The sequence below is a fragment of the Miniopterus schreibersii genome (assembly GCF_964146895.1).
Source record: "Miniopterus schreibersii genome assembly, chromosome: 7".
Lineage (NCBI taxonomy): Eukaryota > Metazoa > Chordata > Mammalia > Chiroptera > Miniopteridae > Miniopterus > Miniopterus schreibersii.
This window is the reverse complement of record NC_138108.1, coordinates 30,051,472-30,074,750: the sequence shown is the minus strand read 5'-3', so window position 1 is coordinate 30,074,750 and position 23,279 is coordinate 30,051,472. Positions and strand designations below refer to the sequence as shown.

The following is a 23,279-nucleotide window of genomic DNA, read 5'->3' as shown; positions in this document are numbered from 1 at the left end:
AACAGATTCTTGGCTCTGTGTCCTAATTCCACTTTTGTTAGATAATGTGGTCATAGCACTTAACTTATTTGTGCTCCATTGTTATGGACATTAAGATGGAGAATTCCTATCTATGTCATGGGGATTTAGGAAGAGTTTAGTCCAAAGGTACTTGAGCGTACATTATATGGCAGCGTTTTAATAGGCTTGGGGATGAGTTTTTAGGGAGCCGCAGAGGCTCTAAACAAGTAACTAAAATTGATTCTGAAGAAAATAAGGAAGCGGGTAGGTAGGCAGATGGGACACCTAGTTAGAGCCTCAGCAAAGCAGGGACTTTAAAAAATATTTTGGAAGAATTTAATATTTGAAGAGAAGTGTCAAAGTAGCCATCATGGTGAAAACAAGTCACTGTAGGATTTCCTTACATTATTTTATGGTGTAGTTATAATTTTATTTTCAGTTTCAGATGGGGAATTGAAATGTAAACCTAGAGGATTTTAGTGTTTCTGAAGATCTTAATGTTACCCTGGGCAGAATTATGATGTGAAAGATGTGAAACTCTTCTGACTTTTTTGTGTATGTGTAATACTGTTTCATTTCTCTGGCATCACTGCGGAAGGGACACACAGTTCTACCTAATTGTGACTCATAAAATATTAAAGTTGTGCTTCACTATTTTTTTAACTTTATTTTTATTGTTGACATTATTACAGATGTCCCCACTTTCCCCTCCATTGCCCACTCTGCTTCACTGTTTAACTTGAAAAAAGTTCCTTTTGGGTTAGATATCTTTCCAAAATGCATTGCACGTAGCCTTGTCATCAAAAACAGAATACTGTCTCTCATTTTGGCCCTTGATTGTTAAGCTGTGCTCTGGGTCAAGGCCAGTCGAGCTGAACTGTTGGTCTAAATGGCTCTTCATTTTTATACTTTTAGAATTATTTTGATCACTTCTTACTCCTTTGTTTGCTTTCCTTTCTCTTTCCCTCTGTCTCTTTTCCTTTTGCCATTGCTGGCCATTGCTTCTTCCCTTAGGGTGGGAGTTCTTAACCTGGGATATCAACTGTATGCAGACTTTTATGTGTATATTATATGTGTGTTTTTTCCTGGAGAGAAGGTTTCATAGCTTTCATTGTCATCTCAAAGGAATCACAACTAAAAAAGTTAAGAATTGCGCTACAGCAGTATTTTTTAAACTGTGAATTTCAGCCCATTAATGGGTGATAAAAACCACTTAGTGGGTTAGGACCAGCAGTTGAAAAAACTTTTGTATGAATAGAATTGAACAAAGAATATCAGTGCATCAGATATGGTAAGGGTATTTAGGGTTTTGTGAAATTTTAATTTTGTGTGTATGTAAATATATACTCAAGTACACATAGTTGGTCATGATGAAAGTTTTATTTCTTACAGCAAGTCAGTCAGGCATTTGAAATCCACTGCTATAGAATGGCTCCAGTTTACAGACACTGCTGTTTCTTTGTAGTGTGCTGAGATACCATATGCCAAATTTATTAGAAATGTGGCTAAAATGTAAGGAGGTGACACTAAAAAGGTTTTCTTTTCAAAATGTTTACAGAATTGTAATCACATAGGAATATTTACAGAGCAAAGAAGGATAGAAGAGAGGCCAACAGGGACACTAGCATGGTTACTGCATTTGAGAGTAAACCTGGGCCTGGGAGTCCTGAAGGTGCAGGCCACAAGCAGTGGTTTTCAGCTCTAGTTACACATTATGTTATCTGGGGAGACTTCAGAAGATGCGAATGTTTGACTCCTCCCCAGATCGTTGAAATTGAATCTCTGAGGATGGGGTTGTGGAAGACTCCCTTGTGAAATACAATGCATGGTCTTTGGGCTGTATCTCTCAGGGGCCTTTCCTCTTTGTTCTGAATCGTGGTCTGGAAAGTAGAAGTTGCTGGGCGCATGTTCTCCAGGGAAGACTTGCACTGTAATCACAATAGGAATGAATACTCAGGTATTACCTGGTTATCCATAAGGCATCTGTTCTGGAATGCTAGAGATATCTGAAGTATGAAGACAGAGATTGTTTTGACTTAGGAATGTTTGTACATTCTTATTTTAATGTTTGCCCATGAGAAGATAAACTTGCTAATTGAATGTGCCATGTATAGAAAGGTAGAGCTTTTCCTCTCCCTCTCCCTCCCCCTCCCCCTCCCCCTCCCCCTCCCCCTCCCCCTCTCCCCCTCTCCCCCTCACACCCTCTCCCCCTCACACCCTCTCCCCCTCTCCCCCTCTCCCCCTCTCCCCCTCTCCCCCTCTCCCCCTCTCCCCCTCTCCCCCTCCCCTCCCCCTCCCCCTCCCCCTCCCCCTCCCCCTCCCCCTCCCCCTCCCCCTCCCCCTCTCCCTCTCCCTCTCCCTCTCCCTCTCCCTCTCCCTCTCCCTCTTTTGTTCTCTTGTTTCCCCTCCCTTCCCTTTCCTTTTCCCTCCTAAATGTCACAGGGCAATGAGAGTGGAGGGAGCTTTCTTTTGCCAGGATGGTGGTGTGCACATGCCTGAGGCCTTGGGGTGCTGAGGCATCTGCTGGCCTGACTGGGACTGGATAGTTTAGAACGGCCTCTCCTGTGCCTGACGGTTGTCAGGCTCTGCATTGCAGGGCTCCATGGCTTTCTACAAGATGTCGCCAACAGGTTCACACAAGCTCATGCACATCATGGCTTCCAGCCACAGTCATAAAAAAGGGAGAACATCTTAATATACAAATACCTTTCAAGCCTCTGCTTGTGTCTTATCTTATAATGTCCCTTTGGTCAAAGCAAGTTGCATGGACAAGTCCAGATTGAAGGGGTGGAGAAATAAACTCTATCTCTTGATAGAAAGAGTAGCAGTCACGTTTCAAGGGGTGTGCATACAGGGAGGGTTGGAAGGGCTGGTTCCAGCCATCTTTGCAAACAACCTTTCACAGTAGGACCAAGAACCCGAGGTGGAAGCATATAGTTGAAGGATTTGTCCAGTGGCAGCACATGGCATGCTGGTGTAATAAAGTATTGGGCACTATAGTCGGTGTACTTGGTACCATATTTCAACAGAAGAGTAATTGTACGAGAGTCGGTGGTTTGTACTGTGTGCTTTGTTAGTGAGGAGCACGCCCTGTGAGAATCAGTCATTCGGTTAACAAATATTTATGGGGCACCATTAGTGGGTCAGACCTGTTCTAGGTGATAGGGAAATAGCTGGGGGCGGGGGGAGCACATGTAATTCAGTGTGCATAAAAGTCACAAGTAACAGAGAAACACATAACTTGGTGGTATGGCTTTTGATACTGGGTTTGAGGCAACAGCTTGTTCTCTATGCCAGAATGCCACAGAGGCAGATTTTTATCAAGAAGTTAGCCACGCTGAAGATTGGTTTTAAGGAGCAATGTGATCATTGGTTTTTCTGCTAACAACAAATATATATTTTGATTCCTGTATTCAAGAAATTACCTAAAAAGATAAATTCATGTACTTTTTCTACTAAGGAGGGCTAATCTTTTAATCAACATAATAAAGGAATAACTAATCATTATATTTTTATATCTATCAATGTAATGAATGATAGCAAATTAGTTAGAAGCAATTCAGTCCATTATTCAGTTTCTAACATCTCCCATTTACTTGCCCAGGCTGCTTGGAGTGTGAAGAAACCCTCTTGAAACAGTCTTGTCTAAATGGGATAAGTTAGGAAACTCTGCGTCTTTTTTTTTTTGAGTCATTTCTTATCAGGCCAGATTAATTGGGTCCTAGTGATAGAATGTCAGAAATAAATGTAAACAATTGCATGGGAACTGAGAGTTTTTTCCACAACAGCAGTCTTGTCTATTCTTGATAAGATTATGTTCTTATAGGATAAAAGTGGTTATAATAATGACATGTTCAGTTTTCTAGTTTTGGGGAGAAGTCTTTTATGATTAAAATAATTGTGACCCATGTTTTAAAAAAATCAGCGGACCATTTACTACTGTTCTGTTTTCTATTCTGTTTAATTTTCTAGAAAGATCTGACAATCTCCTTGAGTTCAGTGGTGGCAATACTGGAAAAACTTGTTGCTCTAAAATGCCACCTTTTGTTGCATGACCCTGGAAAGGTGGGGAAGTCAGAAGTGACCTTTTCTTCTCTTTCTTTCACCTTTTTCTTTAAAATTTTTTATCCCTTCTACATTTCTGTTAGCACCACTTCTCCCATTTTTATGACGTTGAAACTGAAAGGAAAAATGGAACTGCTAAGATGAGTTACAGTTAAGTGACTTTTGCTTGTGGCATTGTGCTAGTCTTTGTACAAAATGATCTAAACCAGCAATATTCTTGCTGCTAGGAATTTAAGCTCGAAATGGAAAGGAATATAAGTAGTGTTCTGGTTGGTAGCGTGAGAGGGTTGGTATCTGCTAAAATAATAGCATCGATGCCTTCAGAAGTACATTTAAATCCTGCATTAAATTTAAATTTGACATTAAAGGTACTCCTCTTCAGAAAGCACACGTAAACTGATATTACAGTGCATTAGATATAAAATTGTTTGAATGCCCAAGGGATAACTGTGGCTCTAGTACTGAATGGTATGTGGTCTGATCCCATTGTAGAGATTGACAGACTTGTGTAAGGGCAGTCCAAAGTCAAGGCCCTGGGCACTTGATAGGAATGGCTGGGGTAGAGAGGCGAGGAGCTCTGGGTTGCTGTCGACTGAAACCAGAGGATGAAGATAAGAAAAGGAAACACCAGTTCTAACTGGAATCAAGGAATGCAAAACTCTTGTTCACACTTAACAGTGGCCGGTGACTTAATTTTTGGCAAGGGCTTTGGAGAGCTCTTATCCGGGATCATTAATTAATCTAGAGATTTTGAAAAGTATTTTCAGTGTATAAATATATGCTTTTCATTTGTCAGCAAAACGAATAAACATTATTGACTATCCATCCTCAGAGATGTAAAGTATTCTTGAGAAATATAAAACGGATGGTCAAGAAGAACTAGTGTTGTTTTTAAAAGGATGAAACTGTGTGACACTAAGATTTAAGATGTTAAAATACATACTGGGTTTGTACTAATGGACATATTTACTGTTCTTTTACAGACATACATTGGAAGTGTGGTTATCTCCGTGAACCCATACCGGTCATTGCCCATTTATTCACCAGAGAAAGTAGAAGATTACAGGAATAGAAATTTTTATGAACTGAGCCCTCACATGTAAGTACAGTATTTAAAGCATTGTTTTCCTTTCACTCCAGAGATGCATAGTTGACAGATGTGTCCAGCTGTTTTCTCCGAGTCCCAGGAAAATGCTTTTAGTCATTTTTTTTTTTTTTTTAAATTAGATGAAGGAATGTAGAAGTGAATTTTCATGCCTTATTTTCAATTTTAAAAAGGCAGAGTACTTCATTTGGCATCAGGCTCTTTAAGTTCTGAAGTATTTGGGTTCAGTATGTAAAATATTTTCTGTTAAAAATTCTGTGTAAGTAGCAGCTGCTGCTAATTATTTTTGCAAAGAAAACAGGAACGTGCATTGTTTATTATTATGGAGAGCCCAAGCAGCATTTCCTACTCTTGTTGGGTTGAGAAAGATCCAAAGTGTTGGGTTGTGTAATGGTGTTTTGAGCAAAAGGAATAAATAATACCTTCAGTTTATAATCTTTGCATTGTTTATCACATATGTGTACATTGGGCCAGTGATTTCACCTCCCTTGAACTTAGTCACTTGTTTGATTTTTTTTGAAGGTCACTTGTTAGTGTAAATAATAACCTACAATAATTCCATAGTGCCAAGGTTGAGAAACCCTGAACTAAAAAGTGACAAAAACCTTCAGAGTTTTAATTGTTTCCTAGCAGAAAATAATTTGGATAGAAAATAAAATCTAATAATTAAAGAGCATATATATCACTGTCCAAATGTTCATTTTAGCTTCTCTCCGCAACGCATTATACAGTGACATTTTGGGGCTGCTTGGAACTCCAGATTTAAATAATTTATGAAAAGAGTTATTAAAACCTAAACATTGTGTATTTTACCTGTCAAATTTCTGTTTATTCAGTTTACTTCTCGAAGTAGATTTTGCAAGTGATCGTGTTTCATTTTGCCTTAACAAAAATAAAATCTGAAATTTGTTCTGTAAACTTATTCCTATAGTCCCTGCAATGAAATGCTTTATTTGATGCCTGAATCTTTAAGTTCTAGGCCTTGAAATTTCTCAAAGTAGGATTTCTGGATCATCTGTTCCAGAACCCCCAGGAGCTTGTGAAAAATTTAGTGTCCTAGGCCTCACCTCTAACACGCCAGTAAGCTACATTTTCCACACGCTTTCGAGGTGATTCTTACGTACATGCAAGTTGGAGAACATGTTGTCCTAGATGTGTATTTACAAATATTTTTCTTAATGGCGTACTACATATGTTGATCTTTTACAATAATACTAATAATAATGGCTTGTATTTATTGAGTATTTACTATGTGCAGGCACAGCACTGAATACTTTATATGCATTATAGCTCATTTCATTCTCAGAATAATCCTCTGAGGTAGGTAGTATAGCAGATTGACACAAAAAGACAAATGAGTGATCCAAAACCTCATAGCTCTTGGATAGGGAGCTGGAGTGTGAAAGGGTCATCTGCTGTGCCTCTCAGCTGAAATTGGTTCCCCCATTTTTGTGTTAGGGCCTCTTACTGTGCACTTACATCCCACTACTTTGAGTTGCCTATGTTCCTGCGCCCCAGGCCCTCCAAGATAACCTTAGCTATGCCTCAGTTTACCTCGAGAGACTGCAATGCCATTCTTCCATTTGCAGCTTAAATCTCCATTTGAGGATGTATATATATATATAATAGATGTCTGTTCTAGAACATGGAAGTTCATGCTCTGGAATATCCATTTTTATCCCCACCCTTGAAGGATTTCTGTAAGAGGCTGCATGGCACTGCTACCTTAGTTCACCCCCCTCACCCCTAAGGAAAACAGTCAACAGCCAGCCATAAAATAAATTCTCAGTGTGTTTAGGATAAAGACAAAACTTTTTACTATGGCCTATAAAACACTGTGCATGGGGTGCAGGGAATAGTTTTGCCTAATGAATCTGAATTTGCTAGATGGATATCACACCCTCCTCTCCCATCTCACTTTGTTCTTTCAGCCTTCACCACACTCCTTCCTATCTTTGCATATTCTGTGCCTTCTGCCTGGAATGCTTTCCCCCTCACTTTTCCTCAAGGCAACTCAGGTATTTTCCTTTAGATCTCAGATTGCATTAGACCACCTCAGGGAAGAACTATCCCTCACCAGGTCCCTGCCAAAGTCCTATCTATTGCTCTTGTCACAGTTACAGTTTAACATTTCTTTATGGGATTATTTAATTCATGCTAGCTTTTGCTCACCCTAATATTCTTAGCGTCTGGAACTAAGTGAGGGTTCAAAAGATATTGAACAGGACTTGGGTTGAGTCCCAGCTTTTCCATTTACAAGCTATGTAATCTTGAGCAAATTACTTGAAAAAACATCAACTCTGAAATTAAGTAATTTGCTCTGTTCAATGGGAAAATAATTGTTAACTTCTAGGATTTTTATGAGGGATAAATATCTAGTAGATATTTAGGTGATATGATTATCTGGTATATGTGTGCTTACCATGGAGTCTGCCATAGCCCTGTAGTCGAGGGTAGCCGTTGGTGTTAACAGTGATAATCATAATAATTGTAATAATGAGATATGTGGGACACATTTTCAACATTGTAACATGCTCTTTCTCACCATCTTCTCCTCCAGGGTGGGACACTTTCCACTTCCTTTAACGCATTTTCCTGCGTCATTCTTTGTGAATGTCCATCTTTCACAGTTTCTAAAATAGGCTCCCTGCTAACCTAGCCTGACATTCTCAAATAGGAGTTTTGCAATATAATAGGATAAGATGATTTTAGGCATTTGATGCAAGGGTGGTCAGCTTGAGGTCTGAAAAGAATATCCTCAGTTACGTTAGGAACATCCTTAGCCTTATAGACTAGTTAACCCAATTTTACAAAAATTTAGCAATAGACAAATAAGTTAGAATGTATCTGTTTTTTATTAATCTTTTTTCTTCAGTTCACCTCAATAGCAAAAAATTAGAAAGCACCTGGAGGGACGGAAGATTTGGCTGGTTTGCGCCAGAGACCTTTATCTTTTGGAAACAGGTGCAGGCATACTCTTAGGTTGCCTACTTAGGACCTTACACAACCACGAGATGGGTCCATTTTCACTTTTAACTTCTATATTTTCATGAGGAAGCGTCACTAAGGGCTCTTGGATCTTTAGGAATTGCTAGTTTTTAAGCAGTTGCTTTGATTGCTTTGAAAAGACACATTTTGATGCTCAGATACCCCACCTCACATTCCATCCTACAGTGTCGCTGTGGCTTCTTTCTGTAGTTCCAGTTTGCGTGGTCGTTATTAATAGCCGCAGCTTATACATAATTTGTTCATGTGAATAGCATTATGGACAAAAATAAGGATATTCAAAATGACAGAATCCTATCTGAGGTCAGAGACATGTAGTAAAGAAAAATGTGCCCGGCCGGGCGTGGCTCAGCGGTTGAGCATCAACCTAGGATCCAGGAGATCGTGGTTCGGTTCCCGGTCAGGGCACATGCCCGGGTTGTGGGCTCTATCAATGACTCTCTCATCACTGATGTTTCAACTCTCTCTCCCTCTCCCTTCCTCTCTCTGAAATCAATAAAGATATATTAAAAAAAAAAAAGGGACTGAAGTATAAAGGTATAAAGACATAAATTATGCAGTGAACACATGCAGCTATTTCAGATTACGTGACATGGGTGAGCCATTGTTACCTGGCTATTCATTACCTGGAACGTGGGCGGCAGGAAGGAGGGAGCGTGGAAATGTGTGGGTGTTTGTTGGGCATTGTTCCTAAGACGAATGGAAATGGTGTATAATGCTTTGAACATTTGCTTCCTTTTCATGATGTAACATAATTTTCATTATAACAGTGCCAACCATGTCTGTGATTGCCAATGCCGTATGTTATCTTACAGGCATAGATAAGGGAATATAAATGAATCTTAAAACTTGAAAATCTTTGTCATTTTTTATAGTTAGGGACTTCAACTTTTCTTGTTGTTTGCATATATCTGGCATTGATCTTGAGTAGAACTTACAAAATTAAAATCAGTCCTAAGTGAAAATTTTGGCTGTGAAAATAGAGAGGTTGAGTTTGAAAAAATGTGTCGCTAGGGATCAATTAGTTGTAAGCTCTCCTTCACTTAGCCTTTTCTTGCCTTTTCCACTGCTGCTTTTATTTCTCCTTTCCCGGCACCCTGGCTCATGTTCCGTTATACCTACTCCATTCTTTTCCACATATTCAAATCCTACTTACCTTTCTAGATGTATCGGGGTACATCTGCCTTTTTAAAATATATATATATTTTTATTGATTTCAGAGAGAGAAGGAGGGAGAAAGAGAGAGAGAGATAGAAACATCAGTGATGAGAGAGAATCATTGATCAGCTGCCTCCTGCACGCCCTCGACTGGGGATCGAGCCCACAACCCGGGCTTATGCTCTGACCGGGAATCAAACCTCGATCTCCTGGATCCTAGGTTGATGCTCAGCCACTGAGCCATGCCTGCTAGGCTACATCTGCATTTTGAAACCTCTTTCCAAAAGGCCATTTGGTGGTCCTAACATATATTTTCCATAGCATGCATCATGTCACAATTACATGGCACTTTATTGTATACTATCTGACATATTTTATTGTTTCCTATTTAAGTATTGGACTTCTACAAGAGTAAGCATCTTTTGATCAGGGACTATGCATTATACTTATTTTGTTGCTTCAAAATCAGAGATCTTAAAATCCACCTAGTATGTTTGCTCATCTAGTTGAATTCAAGTAGTCTCATCCTCATGTGTTGGGTACATTATAAAACATAAACAAGAATGAGAACTTTACAAAATGATAAAGACATATAAATAGAAGTTCTAATATTTTATCTGCATCCCTCAGTGGCTCTTCTTGGACATGCCCTGGGATGCTCACACCTTACTTTGGAGTCCTGGTGTTAGGTACATGTCAGGGACTCAAGAAATACTTAGCCTTCAGCTTTTCTGTGCTGGTTGCTAACAATTTTCCACCTGTCTTGAATGAAACTCAAGGTTGTAGTCTAAGTATGTCTGAGATCTAGTTAGGGATTATAGGGAATGTGTTAGTCAGAATGAGGTAGGTTATGCTTGGGCAGCAAGCCTTAACATCCAAGGTAAAACACAATGAAGGTTTGTTTCTCACTGATTGCAGTCTGAAGGGGTCAGGTCAGATGGCTCTCCTCCAATTTGTGACTCATATCCAGGCTGCCTACTAACTTATAGTTGTAACTTTGGAAACACATGGCTTTTAAGGTTACTGTGGGAGGTGAAGAGAGAGCAAGGGCAGTGCTTATTCATTGGCCAGTGTGCAGTCATATGGGCCCAGCCTAACCTAACTGCAAAGGAAGGTGGGAAATACAATCTTCCCATGTGTCCAGGAAGGGAAAAATGGAATGGGATTTAGTTAGTATATTACATGGCATCCTATTTATTTTATTTACGAAGATCATTTGTTAATTTCAGTAGTGTTGTTAACTGTTTGATAATTTAACTCATGGGTACCATGTAAAGCAAGCTTCTGCCTGAATTTAAACATGAGTTCAGTAGTTTAATTTAGAAAGAAATTAAGCCCTCTTGAAGTTTTTTCAAATATTTTTCCCCTTGTAATGGCTTTGTAATCATGGTACATTTCCACATTTCTATTTTAATCTTAGTGGAATGCATTTTAAACTACAAAAGAAAAATTGTGGATTCATTTTTCATGTTTCTGTTGTCACTCCTTTTCATTCACACTGCGATTCAGCAGAGACTAGTGACTTATTGGTTTATTATGACCAAAGGCTTTTAGAACTGTCTTATTTTATTGCTGTTGTTTATAGAAATAGTTAATAATATGAATAATCTAAGAGATGTCTAAATGCTTTGATAGTTTATGACAAGAGATCTATCTGTGGTCCAATTCCCATATTATTGATTTTCTTGGAACTAATATATTTATTGAGAGTTTTAAAAAATTAGATGCTGATCTCATCTGTATTAATTCACATATTCATCTATTGGGAATTATGGCAAAATGGTTCCAAGCAGCTTTGAAATTTAAGACAGTGCAATGTTAATTTTTTTGGATTAAACTCTTCCCAGATGGATGGTGAATAAGTAAAAATCAGTTTCTCCTATACTGGGGCATATAAGTTGTGTTTAAGGACAACTTTAGTTAAGGATGGAAGGTGAAGAAATATTAAAAATATTAGAAATAATTACTGAAGAATTTTAATATTGCTTCTGACCAATACATTTTCATTTTAAATCAGCAATCTTAATTTTCATGGTAGGAAAACAAAAACCTACCCCTTCACCCCAATAAATAATGTCACTCTGTATTTTTATCTTATGTAATATGGATGATATACTAATTTTGAAATTTACTTTCACATTTATACCATTCTTTTGTTAATTTTGGTCATGATCAAGCACTTTGCAAAAATGCTTACAGTATATACTCTACATAATTTTCTTGCATCCTTTTAATTTGGAAAAATATACTTGTTTTTTGGTAAACAGTTTCACTGGATATAAAAAGCAAGTTCCAGTTTATACATCTCTATGCATTTATTAAAAAGCTAATTATCTTTCTGTGTGCGTGTGTGTGTGTACCTTATTTTTCCTACAATACACTATCTCCTTTTGGGAATAGACTAAATTTTCTACTTTGTTTGAACGGTACAAGAAAAATACCAAATTGAGTATTTTGCTTTTGTGTCACTATTAATATTTGTGGATCGATGTTCCCAAAGAAAGGTATGATTAAAAAGAATTGTCAACCAACTCTTTGAAGGCATTAAATAGTGCATTAAAGTAGCAGTAGATAGTTAAAATAGGATTTGTTTAATCATTAAGCCAGACGCACACTTGCATATTGGGGATTTTGTGCTCATTCTCTTCTTAGAATGACCCCCCCATTGTGTTTATCTGTCTCTCTCTCCCTCTCCCTTCCCCCACCCATGTTCTCTTCTTCGCCTCCTTCAAGTTTTCCTCCAGTGTCACTTTATTAGTTGGTTCTTCGGTTGTTATCCTTTCTAACAGTGCAGCCTGCTCCCCTTTTCTGCCCTGTCCAGCACTCGCCATCTCTCTTGCCTGTTTTATTTATTTCTCTTCATTTCCAGCACCTTCCAGCATACTATGCATATTTTGTTTATTGCCTGCCTTCCCCTTCAGCCTACCCATAGACTGACAGGTCTGTGTTCACTGCTGCATTCCCAGTGCCTATATGTTGCCTGGTACATCACATCCAGTCTGTAGCATCAGTTAAATAGATTCAGTAAACCTTTAATCACGTGTTCAAAAATATCTGGCGTTTAGGAGTTCATAGCAAATGATGAAGCCAAATTGTAAAGATTTTGTTTGGTATCTTAACTTTACATTTAGTGACTTATGCAAAAAAGAAAAACAAAGAGAAAAATTTCACAGGGCGTAATATAATTTTTCTAAATGTAGGAAACAACTTCAAATAGAACAGAAAGCAGTAAAGTCATTCAAGTATGAGATGTAAACATATAATGACAATGTTACCCCAAAATATTTACAGATTAATTTGTGCTGTCAATAGAATTATTGATGTGTTTATATTGTGAATGTCCACGAAGAATTGGTGAATGGGAAATATTTAATTCTAAGGTTCCTTTCAACTCTAAAATTCTATGGCTAAATGATCCTTCTGTTTAAGAAATGAGTGGTATGTTTTAGGAAAACACTTACTGGAAACTTTTTTTATTGTTAGTGAATGGCAGGTTTGCTTCATTTGTCCAGAACAATTAGATCATGGGGTGTATGGGGGGCGGCCAGTTCATTCTTTAGAGTTTCCAAAGTCATAGTCTAAATCGGAGTAATTGCAGATTAGTTGACATCCGGGTTTGAAGTCTGGTTTTCTCTTTCCCCACTTCTTCATCAACAGGGCCCTTGTCACAGAAATTCTTATCAACGTGGAGACATACCTGAGAGGCCTTATTTGCATGAGAAAGCAGGCAAATATTTTTCAGCTTTCTTTTTAGAGCTAACTCTCAGAAATAAGTCTGAACTCCTTCTGAGTTACTGGTGCCCAAGCTTTGGTTGATTCATGTTGGAGACCTTAGCTAATGGAACAGCACATTTCCACTAGCTTGTGCCTCTTTTTCAGTGTCTCCACAGAAGCTCGGGAGGGAAGAGCCCTCAGAATTTACACGAAAGGAGAGTAACACTGGAGTTTTACACAAGAGGTGGGGCATTTTGAGGTGGTTGGTGATGGATTAGGGGACACAGCATAGAACTGAGAATGATCAGTAAGTTCAGAATCCATCCAACAGTCATGCATTCAGAGTTCCTATTTCCATACCACGAGGCAGAGCAGGAGCCTTTCAAAGTTTCTCTTGACTCAATGTTGCTGTAATTTTTAAGTTGCAGTCTTTTTATCCTGGAGAACCTATATCTATCTGCTTGCACACTGAAAATATTTCTAGATTTGTGAATAGTTTAAAATGTTACAGTTTTAAGTGAATAAATGAAAATTTTCTGGGAAATTGCCTTTCTTAGATAGATTTATCTCTGTATCTACCTATTCATCTATCATCTCTCCCAGCTAACCCCCCCCACCCCCAAAACAAAACAAAGAAGAGCTGTACGGGTGTGCATGGTGCATGGACCAATTGCATTGTTTGGTCTTTTATAGTTCAAAAATGTGTGAGCAATATGAATGGGAGCTAATTATTATGTCTCTTCACATTGAAAATTGCCTGGAAGCAGATTACTGTTTTCCAGCCAGTACTGTAAAATGAATAGCTCTTTAAAAGTCAGAGCAAAGGAAACAAAATAAATGAGACCCAAGCGAAAGTTAATATCATGATGTCCTCTATGGTTATTGAACTTGGGTTTTTCATTTCCTTGTAGTTAAAACAGAAAGGGAAACGTGATCAACTACAGCACTATTTTTGCACGTAAGATCAAAGCACTTGAGTTGCTCAAGAGAAGCACACTTTTCCTTATCAGTTAGGTTCAAAAGAGATTTCTCTTATGGGACTTATGATGGGACATATGTCCTCTTGAGCAGTACTTCCCAAAATTACCCTGCAGAAAATAGAGCAGTGAATTTTATGTAGCTGCTGCTTATGCCACTTCACTAAGTGGAAGCAGAGAACATAACACCAAAGTATAGTTTAGGAAAAGCAAGTCTCTAAGACATACAAGTATCCTGGGCTGCTCAGTAGAACCACCACATAAATTGACTATAATCTGTAGAGCATGGGGAACGAGGCGTCAGCTCCCCAGGTGATTCCAAAATGCATCCAAGGCTGGGAACCACAGGTACAAGTACCTGGCTTATTGGTGGTTTGACTTGATTCAGGAATACAAGGAACAAGATTGCAGTGTCTCCTTCAGGTGATACCCTGTGGCAGTTTTGTATGTTCCTTTGTTTTCTGTTTTCTCATAACTGGGCTTTGAGTTCAAGGTGATCTACAGACAACTTGAGGTTGTGTTCTCTGGAAAGCGCCCAGAGTACACGTACTCTTTTGTCAATAGAAGACAGAGTGTTAATTTTGAAACCCACTGAGTAATAGGTTGGGCTGTCATCATTTTATGAAAATTGAGTAAGCAAACCACAGCTTGTTTGAATAGATGGCTCCCTCCTGTCTGTGGAGATGTGGGCCATAAGTCATGACAAATAGAAGGTTCTCTAGACTGGAACTAGTTTATGATGGTGACTAGGCAACTGTGTAGGGTGGTAGGGATGGTTCCAGTCTTTGGGCTTGGGGAGTTATTGCAGAAATTGATAGTTTCCCAATCAGTATTTATTTGAAGTACACATGTTTGCAGAAAGCAGTTGTGTGTGTGTGTTCTCTTTTTAAAAAAAACCTTAAGCAATAAGGTAAGGAACCATAGAATATTTTTAGGAATTGGGATTCTGTATTTGAATGGTTGTTTATACCAAATTGCAGAGAAGTCTTCTTTAAGTAAGTGTTCACAGTTCTGAAACCAACCGAGAAATGTGCCTTTGTTCCATATTTTTATACATTTTCTTCTTTCACCAAGCCTGCCATTGACATATAAGAAGCTCCATCAAGGTTCATTTGGCATCATTTTAGGGCATGTTACTAAGTTGATTGGATTCAACAGCATGTCGGATCTCAGTGGCAAGAAAGACACATGAGAAAGGAAGAGAAGATTATTATTAGTTTTTCTAGGCAATTTCTTAACCAATTTAAGTTATAAAGATTTAATGTGGAGTCTTTGAAGATTATTGGTTTATACATTTAAGAGAAATTTTGAGTGCCCCATGTCTGCAAGTTCCAGTGATTTTCTTGGTGCAGAAAATCTGCTCTGATGAGCATAAATTCTAGAACAGTGAAACTCTGTGCCTTCTTCTAGGGAGGAGGTCTCTCATTGGAGGAACAGAGCGGGGACTGTGATGGGTGACTCTTAAGAGGCCTTGAACTTCAGGGTCTGGAGAGTTGAGACAACTTCGTTTTCAACAGGATACTTTCATCAGCCAGTTCTGGAAATGACTGTAATTCCTTCTACCTCTTAGTTTAGTAACTACCAACGTCCTAGAGTGTTCCTGCTGCAAATGTTGACATGTTGACAACCTTTCTAAAGCAGGAGATTTTAGACTATCATTTGCCTTTGTCTTCAAATAGAACCTATAGACTAGCATTAGGGAGAATTGCTGAATACTTAGAAATAACCTACCGAAGAATTTGAGCTAGAGAGTGTAAAATATATTCCCATTTCTTTTCAACTTTCTTCCTTGGGTATTTTAAATCCATAGAGCTCTTTGTAAACATATGAATGTGCACTTATATATGCATATTTGAATAACATTTGTTTTGATTTCTCCTTTACTTGGTTATTTATAAATAGTTTGTAAACGAACATAGACTTTGAAAATGCCATACATTATTTTTTTTCAAATTCTTGCATGACTAGGAGACGACTGTATTAGGATTCATTCCACATATTTATTCTGAGCATATACTGTGTCAGGCACTGAGATGGTGAGTTATGATTCCTGCTCTCAAGGGAGAGAAACTGGAAGCACTGGCTTTTATAGGTATACAGGCAAGGGGCTCCTAGAACAAGGGGAATCATCTGTTACTTTCCAAGAGAAGGTGTTTGGAGGAGACAATGTGACTGAAGGAGAATGGGTAGGGAGAGAACCAGGAGAGAGAGAGGAGCTGGGAAGGGCCTTGCTGGTGTTGTGGTCTGTTGCACAAAGCTTTTAGACATTGCATTCTCTGTGAGTAGTAGCCTGCTTGATTCTGACCTCTCTGTGTAACCAGAAACCAGTGTGGATTTACATAAAGGAAGTTGTTAAGTTCAAGATTTTTGTTGAAGATAGAAGCTTGTCTTGAGCTTAATTCTGTAAAAAAAACGTAGACCAGCACTATGCATAGCTCTCAAGGACTCAGAATTGTATGCAGAGCACCTTGGGGATGGTGTCTTCTCATCCAGGTCTCCTGTTCTACCCTGCTGATCTGGGAGGATTGTTGTTGGCTTCTAGGACTTACCAGTTTCTAAAAGTTTGGTCTTTAAGGATCAAGTCTTTGGCAGATGACTTTCCCCCTGCAGGTATGTGGTAATAAATGCTAACTGCCTGCTTGCTGATCACAGTGTTTCTCTCAAGTATGCATGTGATCTGTGTATGTGACAATATCAACACAGTCATCACCTTGTGTCCAATTTGCAGACGTTGACAGAGCTTAACAAACATGAAAGCAGATGTTTGGGTGCTCCGGACTTGGGTTCATTTTGGAGTTGTGCTTTCCGAGTTGTTTCCCACCCCTTTGTTAGTATCAAGGCCCTTTCATGTGTCAACATTAAACCTTTCTGTGGCAGCAACAGTAGCTCATGGCATTGCTGTTTCATCATTCCCTCCTTGCCTCATGTCCTGGGCCAACCTCTTGGTAGAGTAGCCGAGAGCCAGGGAAGCTTGTCAAGGAAGGAGTGACCTGTTTGCATTTTAGAAGGAGGAGCGTTTCAGGGAAGCCAGCCTGTGGGCTCAGTGGCATATGGTATTTTTGGATTACCCATTCTTATGTGGCCACTTTGAAGCCATTTTTAAAGGCAGACATTTTAGCATTTAAAAAAAGAACACGTAAAAATGGTAACCACATACTGTGCAGAACAGACCTACTGGCATCTTCAGCCTTCCTTATCTTATTGTTGAAGCCCCTTCCCTAGGCTGGGGATCAAGACTGGGGTCTGGGAGGGAGTGGGAGTGAGAACCTTCCAGAAGATAACCAGATAAGGAGGGTCATCTGGGCTGTCAGTCACTCCAAGCCTGGAGCCTGCTCATTCTCTTAGGGGGCTTCTACTTGATGGTCTGATTCTCAATCCTCTGACTGATCTCTTGCCTTCAATCACTGAGTTTCTTTTTAAAATTAAGACATAGCTATGGCTGTGTAATAACAGAAACCAAATTTTTTCAGTTTGAAAATCCAGAGGAAAAGTTTCTGTATTTGGTCTATGTCCTGAATTTGCAAACCTTATTTGAATAGGTACTTATTAAACCCTGGCAGGGAAGGGGATGCCTTTGGTCCACTTTAGTATCAATTCCTTTAGGTCCAGACTACCTAGGAAATCCTCTGACATGCTTCGAACACTTCTCCGGTGCCTAAGCAAAATCATGGGTTATACTTAAAATCAGAGTACTCCGTAGAACCATAGTTTTGGAGGATAGAAATGATACAAACTTGCTTTGGGTTTTAACAAACTTGGGGGAAAACTTTATTACAGGAACATATAAAAGCAAAAAGTTAAATCTGGCTGCAGTGAAGACAGGATTAGTAATGGAGAAAGAATCACAGTATTGACAAATGCCAGATTTTGACAGGGCTGTATCTGTGAGGTCTTGTGCAAGTTGATTGGAAATAAGACAACCCCTTTAACATTTATTGGCGCTCAGGCCAGAAATGAGGAAAAAGAAACTAGTGATGGAGAGAAGAGGAAGGTGTGGATTCGAAATTTGTTGGGTGCCTGAAAGAAACAGAAGAAGCGAAATTTTAAATAAAAAACATGCATTCCCTAAATACCAGTATCCCTTTCATGCTTTAGGGAAAGGTTTTTTGTTGTTGTTTTGTTGCTTTTTAGTTTTTGGTAAGCCCCGTAGACCTAGTGATTTATCCCCAAATTACTAAATTATTATCTAGTTAGATAGTAAATGATTTCTCTAGACTGAATGCCTGAGGGTGGGGATGATAGCCTTTGTGTTCTACCTGACACTCTCCCTGGCACAGAGAATGTTTGTTGACTTAATGAATACTCTTGTAATCATTTCCAAAATGTTTCCTCCCTTACAGCATTATGATATGGATTTAGCTAATAACCAGAAAGTCTGATTATTTTGCCAATTCACTTTCCTCCCTCCACAATAATACGTGCAATCCCAGACATTCCATGGTATATTCCCAGTGGGGTGTGTGTGTATTCCAGCGTCTTATTAATATTTGTTGATTTCATTGAATTTTGCATCCACTCTATAAAAATTGTGGCAGATCTCACTCTCTAAAATGTGAATAGATGTGTGACTTGGTTCTGTAAGGCAGTTTGCCTCATCTGGCCTTTCACTTCTTTATTGAGCATCCGCTCCACTCAGACACTGTACTGGGTGCTTTATGAACATCCACTGCACAGCCCCGTCAGGTTGGAAACACAGACCAAAATGCAATTAAATTGATAACCTTCGGTTACTGCCCACTCCCTCTCCTCTGTGCATTTTTTTAAATGAACCAAAGCAGTGTGTAACCTGGAGTTCAGATGCCATCTCCACCCAATGCCTTCTATGAAAACTGCCAGATTCTCTGCATTTCTGAGGTGCCACACGAGGCCCCCAGTCCAGTGTCTTCTACGTCTTCTATTGTGGGTGAGCATCCCTGTGTCTCTCCTTCCTACTGGAGGGAAGCTGAGACCCCACTTTATTGCATCCTGTGTACTTAGCCAGGCACTTGGGGGCTGTCAAAGTCAGATGATGCAGCGGGGTTTACATTTGAATGTTGTAAACATGAAAGGCTCGATTAACTGCACAGTCTATTTGGGATGTGGATGTGAAGTATCTTAGATCAGAATGTGTGTTTTCAAAGTCAGCCAGAGATAGACACCCAAAGTGGCATACAGGGTGGCACATTTTTAGGCTTTAAATAAGTAGGAAATAATAGCTTTCTGAAAAATCAGTTAGCATTTTGAGAACGTGGAATCATTCTTTTTATTTTAATGAGTAAAATAAGCCCTAAGGAAAATTAGAAAGATCTTTGCACTAACATCTCTTGGGTTAGGTGTTTCTAGGACTTCGTTGCCCTTAATAAAGTCATAAAAACTGACTATGAAATTAATTGAAATAAGCTATATTGCCAAAAAAATTGGAAGCAGTTGTATTGGGAATTTGGTTTCATTGTATTTACTTTGAGCAGAAAGGGCTGTTCTTGTAGACTGTAACACTGTGTAATTATTTTTATGAGTCGGCTAATAAAAGATGATTGTTGGTATTCCTTTGTTAAAAGACATACTAAAAATACTTTACGGGCTTATTGAATTTGAATTAAGAGCCCTATTGTCTTTGTTCTTTCCCCCAAATCAGGTGTGTTTTGCTAATTTCTGGACATGAAATAACATAATTTCCTTCTTGCTCTTTGTGTCCTCTGGGCCTCTGTCCTTGCATGTGCCTCAGGGTTCAGATTTTGCAGCTTTCCATGACATGCCTCTCTTAGGAAAAGTCATGTTTTCCTTTCCTGAATGTCTTTAGCAGGTTGCTGATGTGCTAATTACCTTCTCACACTCCCTTTATTGGGGGGAACTTAAGTGTCTTTCCTGGTAGATTTTAAGCTTCAGGAAGACAGATTCTCTTAATCCTCCTCCTCAAAACCCAAGGTGAGTACAATGCCTCTTACCACGTGGGCCCCTGTGATCTTCTTGGGAACGCCGCCCTTGGGGATATTCTCAATTCTCCATGTAGTGCCCATTTTCAGTATTAGGGGATTAATTCAGGCTGGTAGGACCATCCACACTTAATTAGTTAGTGAGATAAGACCCTATAGCAGCAAAGACAGATGAAGTGGAACCAGCCCCTTTGCTTTTGACTCCTTGCCAAGCCCAAAGCAGGATCTGCCCTGCGGAGGGCTTTCCCCCGTTGGCCTGCGCTCAGGGCACCGTTTTCAGAAGGAAGTTCTCAGCGGCAAGGGAGTACTACTGAATTCCAAAGAGCAGCCTCCAGGCCCGAAGGGCAGATGTTTCCTCCTTACTGCTTTCATATCTTACGTCCTTTTCCTTCCCTGGCGTAATGTAGTCTTTCTCAGCCTCTTATCTGCTTCCTGATGGATGTCTCCAGTACCTGGCTTTTGCAATCCACCTTTGAAAAAGAGCCACCCTTTGGCCAAACTCATCTTCCTAACAGAGTCTCCAGTAGGAGGGTGTTTCCTTTGTCAGGTGACTCTCAGCCCACAGGCCCTGGACTGGGTAGACTTAAGGAACTAAGTCCATTGTGGTTTTGATGATCAGGCCCACAGGGTTGGAAGAATTTGGGTGTGCTCCAAAGCTGCTTCATCACAAAAGGATTATAAATAAAATTTCTACAATCTTGAAAGAAGACTACCTCTTAAGGGCTCTTTGCTGTTTGTTTTGGATTATAATCCGCAACTAGAATGTGACTTTTTGAAATAAAGAGCTTTGTGTGTAAATTCTAATACTGTAAGTAAAAGAATTTCTCAACTGATTGTTTCTTAAAACATTATGACATGTGAACCACATTATTTAAAACATCCAGATATGGGATTTTTGTCCTCTTGGTGGTTACATTTTCTGTCAAGATTAAAAAATATGTTTGAATAACCCATTAAGATGTAATGAGAGACCTGGTATACATTGAGGTTGTCTCAGACAATCTGTGAAATTTCACAGGTACACTGTCTGTTTTTAGAAAACCAATCTAAATTTAAAAGAAGAATAAACTTTTGTGAGTTTTTGTCATGTACTCTTTTAAAACCTGATTTTTTGAGCTTTATTTTACTATTGTCACTTCAAAACAGATATCGCCTTAAAATAATTAATTTCTGATGAGATTATTTCTGTTTTGTAGCCAATAGAAACAAACCTTTTCAATTATGTAGCTACTTATGGTTAGGATAAAAGAATGTATAGGAATTTAGAAAATTTAGCGTTGATAAAATATTCTTAGAAAAATGATTGTAGTTCATTTTAAAGGTAATTAATCTCACCTGCACTCTGCTATATGTTATGCCATGACATAGCATCCTTCTTATGTTGAGATGGCAACTGGGGACCTTCTTGACTTTAGACGTATAAAGAGAAAAGTACAAGGCACGTTTTTTTGACCAATTTTTTTTTCACATGGTATATCTTTTTTCTGCCTTATTTCTTTTCAACCTATTCATGTCTTTATATTTTAAGTGTGACTCCTGCAGGCAGCATTTAATTGGGTTTTGCTTTTGTATCCATTCTAACATCCTCTGCCTTTTAATTGGAGTATTTTGTCCATTAACATTTAATTATCGATGTGGTTGAATTTAGGTCTACCATTTAATAATTTATTTTCTGTTTGTCTCTCTGTGTTTGTTCCTCTTTTCCTGCCTTCTTTTGAATTATTTGATTTTTTTTAGAGTTATATTTTAATTTTTTAGTATGTAAAATATAGAAACCTAGCAACCATTTAGGTCTATTTACCATCTGTCTTTCCCCAATTCTCTTCATGTTTGTTTTCATATTTTTTCCTTTTTATTTCATAGTGTACATTTTGACTATTGCAAATTATTTTGTACAGAGGCTCACTTTTGTTTTTTATCTTTCTTTGTTCCAAGCCTTGGATTGTTAGAAGTGCTTACTAATGTTGTGGCCATGAGGTGATAACTGTATTGTTGTAAATACATTAATTTACCATGTTTATATTGGCATAGGACATGAATGCAATAAATTTTTCCAGGATAAAAAGTTACTGTTATCTGTAATAAATAACTATAATGACTTATTTTTTTCAAGATGTGATAAGGTGAAGGAATGTTTGTTGGAAGGGCATAACACTAATTTATCAAGGTGATATTTTTCAAGTGGGTGAATGTTTTCTGAATTATGAATATGAGACAATGATAAATGTACATATATCTACAATAATGTTTTACAAGGAAAGTCAACATTGTGCTTTTCCTTAAAAACAAACAAGCAAGCAAACAAACAAAACCCCTCAAGGTTACCATGCAAAACATACCACATGTAATTCCTCTTCTCCTTTTCCTTCTCTTCCATGTTCTTGTGGACTACATCAGCCCTTGATTGAGTTCAATATGAAGTTAGAAATTGGTGGAACACTTGGATGTTAGGAAGTTTTAAGAAAACACGTATTTTTTTGTTACTTAGTTTTGGAAACGCCCAGTTTTTAGGGCTGCCCCAGAGCTGGAAAGGAAAGAAATGGTTGAGATTTGTAGATCTCAATTGTGCATGAGAATTTTGAGACTGACCTATTTTAAGAGGGTTACATTCTTGAAGCAGAATTTCCCTGTGTGATGTGAAAGTGGTGCTTTAGGATTCAAGATTGAATGAAAGGGGATACCATTTGGAGAGTTTTTGAAGAAAAATACATGAAATAAAAAGGTAGAAACAATTATCTAAGTTCAGGAAAGTTTCCTGAGACAAATTTTGTTCTGTTAACCACTTTGGCTAATGGAGATGACAAACTCAAAGTCCTTGGAATGGACTGGACCGCTTTAGCAAATGATTTCTCATGTAACTCATCAAGGGAGAGTCAGAGAGACTGAAAAGTAAGGGTATGCTTAGAAGAACATTAGCTTTATCGGTGGTGATGATGTGTTTGGTGTTAGAGCATCTTTTCTGCTTTGCACTGTAGGTGAAATAAACTTAGAAAGAAAATGGCAGGGTGGAAGGCATGGGGTTTTGGGAAAAGCAGCCCTGCCATTGCCCTTGATGACCAGGAAAGCAGAGCCACCGTGGAGATGAACATTCTGAACAGAAATAAGATGGAGGAGGAACATAAATACCAGCTAGATAATTTTGAACATGCAACCCAGCACTCCACCCTGACAGAAAATAACACATGAACCCCAAACCAAACTGCTCAGACCTAAAAGCGATAGGTACAGCAGTTTGGAAACATGCAGCGTACATGGTGCTGGGAAAGTTTGCCTCTCAGTGAACCGCCGTTGAGCTGATCTGGCAGGGAAGGGGAGACTTGCGTTCAATGTCAGTCTGTCTCT

General features: G+C 38.7%; 1 protein-coding gene across 6 annotated transcripts in view; it reads left to right on the top strand.

The window, feature by feature from the left end:
• MYO1B (myosin IB) overlaps nucleotides 1-23,279 on the top strand; it is a 150,717-nt gene that overhangs the window by 42,504 nt on the left and 84,934 nt on the right. For all 6 annotated transcript variants that reach the window (XM_081142752.1, XM_081142755.1, XM_081142754.1 and 3 more), the window contains exon 3: nucleotides 5,049-5,164. In XM_081142752.1, coding sequence (XP_080998878.1) covers nucleotides 5,049-5,164 — 116 coding nt within the window. The remainder of the gene's footprint in view (nucleotides 1-5,048; nucleotides 5,165-23,279) is intronic.